Below are 12,578 nucleotides of genomic sequence, written 5' to 3' on the forward strand. Positions count from 1 at the left end.
GCACTAATTAGTAAATATCTAACTGGTTCACACTTTATATAAATAACATTTTCGTTAACATTAGAAATTATTTACAATTTATTTTAAAAAATGGTTCATATAGTTATATATTTTAAAAATAGTATTAACATTTGCTCTATCAAGGATCTTATACATCTCAGATTCGTTGGAACAATTGGCTATTATACTTATATCATATCTTTGACTGATCTCGTTTACTTTATCACATTCACAGAATATATGGAATTTAGACAATGATTTATTACGTCTTGGGCATATGGTTTGAGAGTAATCCAGGAACTTATCATTGAAAATAATCCCATTTTTATTTAGTATGAAGAATTTTTTGACATTAAATGCCAGGTTCGTGAACATATAATTATTATTCATTGGGTAGTTTAAAATTATTTTGTATCAGAATGGGTTTTTTCGTTTTTGTATATCTTCGCTATCTTGCACAATCGATATTTCCATTACTCTCTGAATTAATAGTTTACTTTGTTGTTCATTATTAGTCGTATGTTCCATAAAAAGTTCCATAGAGAACCCATATGTGTTTAGAATTTTTGTTATTTGAATTATCCAATTTTTATTTAAATCTTTGTTTCTTGATTTATGGTATAATATATACAGCAACTTTGCAGTTAGGTCTCCTGCATCAATAACTTTTATTAGAAATTTAATATATCTTTTTATTAAAATGGTGTTTAGTTTATATCTGTTCAATTCCAGTCTTAGAGAGCTTCCTGGAGTATTATATTCTAGTTGAAAAATTCTACATATAAATCTGTTTTGTACTTTTTTGAAATCGTTGAATTTACTTAAACTCCAAATTGGCGACGCATAACCCAACGAATTCATAATAATAGAATTGAAGAGTTGGAAATGTATTTGTAGATTCTTCATTTTAGTCTTACAAAATAGTATGATTAAATTATTTATTAAATTGTTAGCCTTATTTATTGATCTTTTATAGTGTTTATCAAATGAAAGATTAGGAGTAAATATTACTCCCAAGAATTTGACTTCATTAACTATTTTTATTTCTTCTCTTTTGATATAGAAAGACATATGTTTTTTTGGTAAATTGCTACCATTTCTAAATATCACTATCACTGATTTTTTTGGGTTAATTTTTACTTTTAGATCTTCCAAGTATTCCGATATCTGTTGTATTTTCCTGCGTAGTGCAGCTGCCGTCGGTGCAATTAAAACAATGTCATCTGCATAAGAAATCGAGTGTATCGTTTGGTTATCGATTTTAAATCCATCCTCTTCTCTTACAAAACATCTGTTTAAATCAAATAAGTAAAAATTGAAAAGATATGGTGATATAGGATCTCCCTGTAATAATCCTCTATACGTTTCAAATGGTGCCCAGCAAATATTATCTTGTTTAATAATAGTCTCATATCTTCCAAATAGCCTGCCTATTATTTTTATCAGGCAATCACATGCTTCATATTTTCTCAGTTTTTCCTGTAAGTCTATTATACTAATTGAATCATAGGCCTTTTCCAAGTCCAAAAACAGAGCAAATATTTTTTTGTCTTTTCCTAAGCAATTGTATTTGAATTAACATCGATAACACAAAAAGTGCTGTTTGCATACCTCCATTCTCCACAAAAGCATATTGCGTAGGGTTTCTATAATTAATTGCGGCAGTCCAGTAATTAAATTTATCAGCTAATATTGATGTGAATATTTTGCGAAACCAGATAGTAAAGCTATTGGTCTATAATTTGTAGGTTCTTTTCTATTACCTTGTTTATATATCATCGTGAATATAATTTCGTTCCATTTATCCGGTATAATACTCTGTTTGTAAAAATCATTAAATTGTCTAGTCAAATAGTTGGTTAACTCCAAGGGAAATATTTTTACGAGCGAGTTGGGAATCATATCCGATCCAAGTGTTGATTTTTCCTTAAGTTTTTTAATTCGTTCCTGTACTTCATCCACCTTAAATATTTCTTCCTGACTCATTGTTTGCATTATGTTGAATTCAGTTTGTGTTTGTCTGTAATTTAACAAATAATATTCTGAGAATTGACTGAAGTATTTAATCCAATTGTCATAGTCTACTCTTCTTTGTGAAGTATATCCTGATTTTGTTTTACGAAATCTATTAATTATCGACCAGAAAACTCTTTGAGTCTCTTGACTCTGTTAGTTTTTTACTAATATTGGAATAATATTTTTTCTTTTTTGCTTGGATTAAATTATTGTAAATTTTTTATTTTGTAAGTATATCATCAGATATTCTTCTGTATTATTTTTTCTAAAGATCTTTAGGCTCTTTTGTTTTTTGATCTTTTGACTATAACAGGAATTATCATACCAGTCACATTTATATACTCGCTTGAAGGTACTCAAACTTTTTTTAAATCTAAATTCTTCTAATTTCATTATAAGATTTGAATAGTTATGAATTGGCATATTTTCTTCTTCATGGTTTAACATTTCTTTAGTTATAAAGACTGCTTCTTTTAAAAATTTCTGTTTATTATAAGAAGTTATTATCAATACTTAATTTATGAAATTGCTCACTCATGTTCTTTGTCTTTTTTCTTTATAATTTCCCAACTCTAGCCGTACAGGAAAATGATCTGATATATCGTGTTCCATTACTATAAGAGATTTGCAGTAGTCTAACATCGGTTCCGAACATATAATATAATTGATGGTTGATTTCCCATTGGAGGATACGAAGGTATATTCGGCGGGAATATCCCCTTTTAATCTACCATTCAAAATTATTAATTGATTGCTTTGGACAGAATCCAAGAGGGCATTCCCTCCTATATTTATCAGTTTATCTTTGGATAATCTACTATTTCTTATATTATCAAAATTTTGCAAAAACACTGTATCAATAGTCTCTCCAATACAGCTATTAAAATCACCATCTATCAAACATAACTGGACTGTAATGGACCATCTTTCTATATGAATTTGAGCCTCTTGTAGAACAAGTTTCTTCTCTACGGATGGAGAGAGATACATTAGAATTAACCCTAAATACGATTTACACCATATTGTTTTGATATTATTATTTAATTTTATTATCGTGACTATAAAGTAATCTGATATAAAGTGATAAAGAATGTCACCTAAGCTCTTCTTGATCAATAAAAGCATTCCTTGTGCAGGATGGCCAAATCTACTTTTTCGTTGAGCATTTTTCATTATTATTCTATTATTTTGTTCTAAAAAATTTTTTTCAGTATTATTCAAATTTATCAACCATGTTTCTGTAATTCCGATTATGGAATTTGTATTTATAAGTTCTCTCACAGTGGGTTTGTGTAATTTTCCTCTAAGACCCTGGATATTCCAAAAACTCACCAACAGATCAGTATTAGCAGTATCTGACAATCTAATATCATTATTACTCTGTTTGCCTTCTTTAACAACCAAATCTTCTCCAGTATTCATATCATTGTTATCCACATCATTATCCATTTTATACATATTCTGTTCTGTATTATAATTTTTCATTGTCCTTTCTAAGATTGTTTTTTGTTTAATTCTAAAAAATGGTTCAGCTGTATGATCTGTCTAGTATTAATATCTATAGTATACATTAAATTATCCTTTATAAAATAATTGTCCCTTACTCTTATTCTATTATTATCTGAATTTCGAAACTTAATCATATTCAGTATCTGTTTTCTTCTAATTCTTGATCTTAAGCATAAGTCCAATGTTATAATTATTTTTTTCATTTCATCTACCATTTTCGGTCTCACTGACCAGAATTTTTTCAGGATTAAATTTCTAGCTTTTACCGTTTCCATCATAACTTTTATTGTTCGATTATTATTAATATTTTTTAATTGTACAAGTCCCTCAATTTCTATATTATTAAGATCTAGCTCTTCGTTAATAAATTTTTTAATCTCTTCTATGAAATCCAACGTTTTAAATGGGTAATTGAAAATAACTATATTTTTTCTAGTAGTCTCGTTTAACATTTTATCAATTTTAAATTCGAACATACCTTTTAAGTTATTATTAGATTTGACCCTTTCTTCTAATGTGTGAATCTTTTGACCAATTTTTCCCATCTCTTCTTTCACCTTAAAGTTATCTTCTTTCATAGTGTTGATTTCTGATTTTATTGTTTGAATTTCCAAATTTAAAAGAGCAAACTTTTCTTGAATTAGATTGTAAATTGATTTTAGTGTATAATTGGAATCGTCATCACGTTGTACTTCCGGCTCAATTTCTGGCTCAAAAAAATCTCTAATTGTCGAACTTCCCTTCGATTCATAAGTATCTCTCACATCTTCATCCGATAGATATTCTTCTCCCAAAATTTCCACGAATTGGTTATTTTCCTCCACATCCTTATTAATTTCCTTACGAGGTCTTCCTCGCCCCCTTTTTTGCATAGCTGCTTGGCTTGACTGAAGAGGAGAACGAGGGAAAGGTCCGGGATTTAATTTGATTCCCGCAATCAGTAATAAAGTCCTAATTACTTCCACAGTTAATAATAATTCAAGACTTTTTAACTTAATTTGATACTTGTTCTTATTGCTTAATTCTTCCATTATACACTTATTCAAACAGCTCTTCAGAAAAGTCACCAACCAATAAAATTTATATAAATTTGCCTAATTTCTGAAGATTTGTTAAATTTTTAAAAAATATTTCAATTAAAACTAACAAAGAATTTGGTCATTTGTATTATACTTAATGTTTGTGAAGCATTAATTTATGCAGAGAAGTTTTTGATCATTTTTCTTTATTTATTTAATTTTTACAATTAAAATTGTAGCTGTTATATTTGAAAATAATAATAAATCATTCAAGTTAAAAAACTTAAAAAGTATAATATAAGAAATTTAAAATTAATTACAATTTAAATTATAGTTTAAACAGTATTTTTGTGTTCTGTATTTTAGATCACCAACTATTAGAGATATGGTTGTAAGATGTGTAGCTCAAATGGTAAATTCTCAAGCTGCTAATATTAAATCTGGTTGGAAAAATATTTTTAGTGTCTTCCATCTAGCTGCATCTGATCATGACGAAGGAATTGTTGAATTAGCATTTCTAACAACTGGAAAAATAATCAGTAAGTAAAATATTTTTGAAATCAATAAATGTGATTGTCAAGAGGTGTGCAGGAAAAAAGCAAAGATGATTTTTTTAAACATAAAGTTTATAATATTTTATTTTAAAATATGTAAATCTGCTTAAAAAGATTTATTTGCTTTATTGGATTTTATTATGTTTATTAATCATTAAAGAAAATAGTAATAATAATTTTCAATAATAGTATTAATAATTTTCAAAAATTATTATTACATATAAGAAACAAATTTATATATTTATTTGTTATTTTTACATTTAAATGTTCATTTTATTTAGTTTCTAAGTAGCTGTATTGATATTTACAATTGTATTTTCAACTACACAGTTATATTCTGTCTTTAAATTGAAATATTTATATATGATTATACTGTATATTATTTGGCTTCTTTTTGTTTTATAAATAAATCATCCTGTGTAGCATTAGTCTCCAGATCCAATTTTGTTTTGATATTTATAATAGTGTCTATTTTAAGAGTTATTATTAATAATTACAGTGGACCCGCAATATAACACGCGTGTCGGGTGGGAAACAACACCTGCATTATAAGGTGAACCACGTTATACCGAGTGGCACGGTGGTGACACAATAAATTTACTCAGAACAATTTGAGCTATATACTGAAACATCCCATCAACTACATACATATTATGTATTTTAATAAAAAAACCAATTTATTTCTTAAGTGTTTTATTAAAATTCACATAACATAGTTATACATCTTAATAAGTACATACTGTATATGTATTATTTTATTTATGTACATAAGGTACGCTTGAAAATACAGTATTGTATGTAAAAACAAACACTATCTATAACTTGACTAAAATCTATGTATTCAACATCATTTCAATTACAAAAGATTACTTAAAAAAGTGAGTAATTTTTATTTGTTTGTTTTTTGATAACTTCTGTGTCATTTCCCTTTTGAAAGATGCTAATTACAACAATCTGCACTGTTAATATTTTCTTGTGATTCAGCCCATTTTATAACAGTTTCCATGGCTGTTATTGCTTCTTTGGTTGTTGGCGGTATATCAGCTATCCCATTGGCACTTTCTTCATCATCATCTATTTCTTCTTGACAATCTTCGTCACTGCAAATGGATTCAGTAATCATTTCATCAGTCATATTCTGACAAATATCTTCTCTAGCATCCACATCTAACCAATCAGTCAAAGAATTATTAGTTATTTCTGGCTCATTCAATATTTCCCAGATATGAGAAATTTCAGTCTCAGTGAAGATATTATCTGAAGCTGAATCTGAATGTGTTGTGGTTTGGTCAAGATCAACTTGATTATTAGATTCATTTAATTTTTTCCAACAGTTTCTAATTGTCTCTGATGTGATTGCCTGCCAGGCAAGTCCAATACTGTAGGACATGTCTCTGAGATCCATTTTTTTTTTATAAATATGTTGACGTCAATGTCTGATGATAATGACTTCATCATTTCTCTTCAGTAATTTGTTTTGAAAGCACTAATAATGTCTTGATCTAAGGGTTGTATAAGAGCAGTAGTATTTTTTGGAAGATACATTACTTTTATTTTACCATCATCAGACACAAGGTTATCAGCTGGTGGATGAGCTGGGCAATTATCTAAGAGAAGCAAAGTTTTTGGATCTAGACTCAATCCTCTCAGAAATTTTTGCACAGAGGGAACAAAGGAATTGTGAAACCAGTCATGAAATATGTTATAAGTCATCCAAGCATTTATGCTGTTTTTATAAACAACTGGCAGAGATTTTATATTGATTGACTTGAAACATCGTGGGCTTTGACTTTTACCTATAATGAGTGGCATCAACGTGTGATTACCAGCTTTATTTACACAAAATAAAGCTGTTATCCTTTCCTTGCTTAGTTTTAATCCTGCCTTTTGTGGGTTACTTTTTAGATCTAAGGTTTTACTTGGCAACATTCTGTAATATAATGCAGTCTCATCACAGTTAAAAACTTGTGCATCAATATATCCTTCTTTCTTAATGGAAATTGTGAACTATTTGGAAAATTCTGCNATATTTTCCAGATATGAGAAATTTCAGTCTCAGTGAAGATATTATCTGAAGCTGAATCTGAATGTGTTGTGGTTTGGTCAAGATCAACTTGATTATTAGATTCATTTAATTTTTTCCAACAGTTTCTAATTGTCTCTGATGTGATTGCCTGCCAGGCAAGTCCAATACTGTAGGACATGTCTCTGAGATCCATTTTTTTTTTATAAATATGTTGACGTCAATGTCTGATGATAATGACTTCATCATTTCTCTTCAGTAATTTGTTTTGAAAGCACTAATAATGTCTTGATCTAAGGGTTGTATAAGAGCAGTAGTATTTTTTGGAAGATACATTACTTTTATTTTACCATCATCAGACACAAGGTTATCAGCTGGTGGATGAGCTGGGCAATTATCTAAGAGAAGCAAAGTTTTTGGATCTAGACTCAATCCTCTCAGAAATTTTTGCACAGAGGGAACAAAGGAATTGTGAAACCAGTCATGAAATATGTTATAAGTCATCCAAGCATTTATGCTGTTTTTATAAACAACTGGCAGAGATTTTATATTGATTGACTTGAAACATCGTGGGCTTTGACTTTTACCTATAATGAGTGGCATCAACGTGTGATTACCAGCTTTATTTACACAAAATAAAGCTGTTATCCTTTCCTTGCTTAGTTTTAATCCTGCCTTTTGTGGGTTACTTTTTAGATCTAAGGTTTTACTTGGCAACATTCTGTAATATAATGCAGTCTCATCACAGTTAAAAACTTGTGCATCAATATATCCTTCTTTCTTAATGGAAATTGTGAACTATTTGGAAAATTCTGCAGCGCCTTCAATATTACTAGACTTTGCTTCACCAGAAATGGAAATTTGGAAGATGCCATGTCATTTTTGCCAACACTACAACCAACTGTCAGAAGTCTTAAAATCTTCTGCTTTTAAGCTTACATGAAATTTTTCAGCCTGCAACTTTAAAGCAGTTTCAAATATGGGAATACCTTCACTTCTTTTTTGCACAAACCATGCATAGAGGCAATCGTCAACATTTTGATTTTTTCCAAATCTTGTCTTTTTTTGAGTAAGCCCAGCATCTTGGTCAAGCTTATCAACAAATGATTTCAGTTTTGTCTCCTCTGCCATCCAACCCCATACAGTTTCTTCAAGTATGCCGTATTCTCTTATGTTTGCTTTCGAAACGCCACTCTTTACTTTAGCAATAATGTGGAGCTTTTCTTTCATACTGTAAGCTTTCTTTTACTCATCATGCATACAATAATTAAACACTATTTAAAATACATGCAAGAACTCAATACATACACAATTACTCAATTCGCAGTAACAATAAAATGCACTACTCACTAATATTGCACAGACCTGCATAAACGTGTTTGAGCTTATCATGTCACACGGACTTGTATAAACGTGTTTGAGCTATAATGCGCTATAACCGAGTGTGTGGTATAGCGAGCAGCACTATAAGGAAGGTCCACTGTATTTACAATTTAAATCAATATATCATTGCTTACAATGCAATACATTAGATTTCATTGTTTTGAAGAATGATGGGATAAAAACTTTTCTATTTGGTGACATATAAAGAATAACTTTTAAAAAATTATGTTATGTAATATGTATCGTTTAAAAATGTGATTCATTTAATACTACATCTTAAGTGACATAGTCAACTTTGTAGTAAAATAAATTAGATACAGGGTTCCTATGCAGCTAGAAAGTCAGGGATTTTCATTAGCATTCAGAAAAAGTCATGGAAAGTCAGGGAATTTTCTTCTTGGCTGCCTTCTTGGTATTTTGCTGACAATATGCTTGACTAAGTATAGCCATCTGCAGGCTGCAAGAAATAATATGGTGTAATAAAACTTATGAAAAGGGATCAGAATATTTTCAGGATCCAAAATTTCTCCCAGGCATACACAAAATTTCTCCAAAAATTTACCAAGTACAAAAAAATGATAAATAATTTAAATGTTGTTATTTATAATTTTTCCAGTTTATTAATTAATATTTTATAAAGTTCAGGAAATTTATTAAGGAATAAATTTAATAAATATATACTTCTGTACATGGATTATAATACAGGATTTTTTAATGAATAATAAATAATGACTTTTTACTTTTTTCAAAGCCACATAGATTTTTGGCTGTGGATTAATAACAGGATAAACTACTTAAATTTAACCTTTGATCCTATAATTCTGCAAGTGCATGATTTTTGTTTAGTTGATCAAGAGAACATACAAAGAAATTAAAGAGAATTAGAACAAATAAATAATTAAAAAGTTGGAGAAGCAATAGCATATGTATGTAGTAAGTCAAATGCTGTTTTATTTTGTCAATGTGTCATACTGTAAGGTCAGAATACTTGATGGTCAGAATTTGTACAGAGTTGGTCAGGGGCAGTCAGGGAATTTAAAACAAAAAATTTGATTAGGAACCCTGTAGATAGCTTGTTTGAAAATTGCATAGTCCTAATATTTTCTAATTATAAGTTACAAAAATTATCAGAAAAAGATTATTGTAAATAATAATGAGGATCTGTAAATATTTAAAAGTAGCTTATAAATCAATACTAAGCAATATTTAAAGTAATGGCATATAAGACACCCCCATTTTGTCATAAACTATTTAGGGAGAAATATTTATTGTATTTAAGCAGTCTCCTACATTAGGCACTCAGCTCTGAATATTTTTTTTACTGTGTTCTGGTTAAAAAAAAAACACAGTAAAATTAGAGTGCATGTTTTTATTTATCAGAAGAAAGAGGAGTTTAAAAAAAGTTATTTACATTTAAAATTTGCTGTTAAAATATTCTGTATGAGTACATGTCAAGGCTGCTTAGCTAGAGCAAATAATAATACAGGTAGCCCTCGGTTTACGCTGCAGTTCCGTTCCTACAAAAGCTGGTGCAAATCGAATCAGCATAAAATGAACCCATATTTACAGTGAGGTATAGGATTAGGTTCTACATAAGTAAAAATAAGCAAATAATTTTGTTTATTAATACAATATAATAAAAAATACATATATTATAAATTTAATTTTTTAAATGTATTTTACGATAAAATAAAATGTTTTTACAGTAGAGTGTCGTTTATCCGAATCAATTGGGGACTGAGGTTGTTCGGATAACTTATTTTTCGGTTAACCGATTATGTACGGAAAAATATATTAACCTATCCCGTGATGAAATTTTTCTCCTTTGCATGTCGCTTTGCATTGAATTTTTGTCGATGTTAAGCCTAATGTATACTTTTTAAAATAATAATTGTGGCTATTGTATCGTTAAAAATTATTTCTTTATATCTTATAAACAAAATAAATATATTGAAAAATATAAAAACCAGAATATATATACTTTAGAAGTTGATCTAGTATCAAAAACATTCGATTCAGCACGACACACAGTCCTCAAAAAAAAAAAAAAAAACACNACACAGTCCTCAAAAAAACACCACACAAAAGTGCCATGCTGCCAGCTAAAAAACACACACCAACAAAAAAAATATTGGAATAGCCCAAGATATAGCCAAAGATTGCAGTGCCACAGCACTAGCGTAAATTAAAATTTGCCAACTGGAATGCTTTTGGATAACCAACTTTCAGATAAACGACGCTCTATTGTATTAAAATCAAATCAAATCAAACTTTATTTGTAATGGGTTATTTACCTGTTACATCAGGGTGTTCCAAATAATAACACACCCATACATGATTTTAACATACTATCTCTTATTGGTTACAATACTATTGACTTCTTACCAATTTTCTTTAGTAATACCGTTTTACAATTTATTAATTTAGTTTCTACCAATTGGCATAATCACTCAGTTACAACAAATTTTTTAGCATAATTATATAAGTTATATATTGTGTTTCAATTTTTGCCACATGAAAAAATACATACATAGTATTTTCCTTTGTGATACTATTCAGTGTTTGGAGGTTATACCTGTCACTTAACTCTAGGGCCTCCTTACACATACAAAACATATGAACTTTGGAAAGAAAGTTACAGCATCTTGGGCAACAACAATTAGAAAAATCATAAATATTATTATTAATTATAATCATCACTTTGTTTAGTCTTAACTGAATGAAAAATTTTTTAATATTAAAGGGTAAATTTGAAAATATATAATGTTTATGTTTGGATATTCTAACATTATGTTGTACCATTCTGGTTTTTTCTGATTATGGAGATCTTTGATATCTTGAACCAAAAACTTCTCTAGAGCATTTTGAATCAATTGAGAACTCAGTACTTCACACAAGTCAGTTTTTTCCATGAATGGTCTTATGGAAAAGCCGTAACTGTTAAAAATTACCATTATTTGTTCTACCCAGTTTTTCCTCTGTGTATCGATATGAGCACTTTTACATAGTAGCCTCAGTAATTTTGCTTGTAGTTTTCTACAATCTCTTATCATGAAAACAAAATTCGATAATTCTTTTAATAAAAAATGGACAAATTTTAAATCTATTTACTTCCAATCTAAATGCACTTCCAGGTGTATTATATTCTAATGAAAATAAATTAAATTAAATTAAAATAAATTAATGTGAGAATTTTTCGGATAAACTTGTTTTGAATTATATCAAACTTTTCATAGATAGATAGATAGACTTTTAATTGGAGCAGCATATCCAATGGCATTCATAATTATAAGAGTTAAATAATTTGAAATGAACAGAAATATTCTTCAGTTTAATCTTGGTAAATAACTTCACCATGTTATCTATCAAAATATTGGCTTTAGCCATATTGTTTTTCAAAAGACTGTTGGTGATAACATTATATCTAGGAACTTAATCTCTTGAACTATTTTTAGTTCCACATTGTTAAGACAAAAAGTCATGTATTTCTTAGAAATTTTAGCTCTGTTTCTGAATATCATTATAGATGATTTGTTAGGATTGACTTAATTTTAATTCCTCACAATACATTTCCAAAGTGTGTATTTTCCTTCTCAAGGCTGCAGCAGTTGAATCAATGACTATTACATCATCAGCATATGATATCAAATGTATCACTTGTTCCTCAATTGTAAAACCATCATCTCTCTCAAAGCAATCGTTCAAATCAAACATATAAAAATTAAATAAATGAGGTGATCAAGGGTCTCCTTGTAGTAAGCTCCGGTCAATATCAAATGACGACCATTGGAATTTATCTTGCTTAACTATCACTTCATAGTGACCGAATAGTAGAATTATCATTCTAGTTAGATGTTCTGCCAAATTGTTGATCATCTTTTGTAAATTTGAAATTAACACTGAATTACATGCTTTTTCAATGTCTAAAAATAAGGCAAACACTTTATGTCTTTTTTTATGAAGTTGTAACTGAATAATTGGCATTAGAGTAAACAGAGCCAGTTTGGTACCCCATCTTTGAGGAATGCAAATTGAGTAGAATTTCTATAATTATTTTTATCAATCTGAAAATGT

At 28.9% G+C, this 12,578-nt stretch overlaps 1 protein-coding gene across 1 annotated transcript in view; it reads left to right on the forward strand.

Annotated features, from left to right (window-relative positions):
* The window catches only part of LOC111636123 (brefeldin A-inhibited guanine nucleotide-exchange protein 1-like), a 115,478-nt gene that overhangs the window by 62,367 nt on the left and 40,533 nt on the right, over nucleotides 1-12,578 (forward strand). The window contains exon 20 of the mRNA XM_023381298.1: nucleotides 4,911-5,083. Within this exon, the coding sequence (XP_023237066.1) occupies nucleotides 4,911-5,083 (173 nt within the window). The remainder of the gene's footprint in view (nucleotides 1-4,910; nucleotides 5,084-12,578) is intronic.

The sequence above is a fragment of the Centruroides sculpturatus genome, unplaced genomic scaffold (assembly GCF_000671375.1).
Source record: "Centruroides sculpturatus isolate CEXI.00-Female unplaced genomic scaffold, Cexi_2.0 scaffold965, whole genome shotgun sequence".
NCBI classification, from domain to species: domain Eukaryota; kingdom Metazoa; phylum Arthropoda; class Arachnida; order Scorpiones; family Buthidae; genus Centruroides; species Centruroides sculpturatus.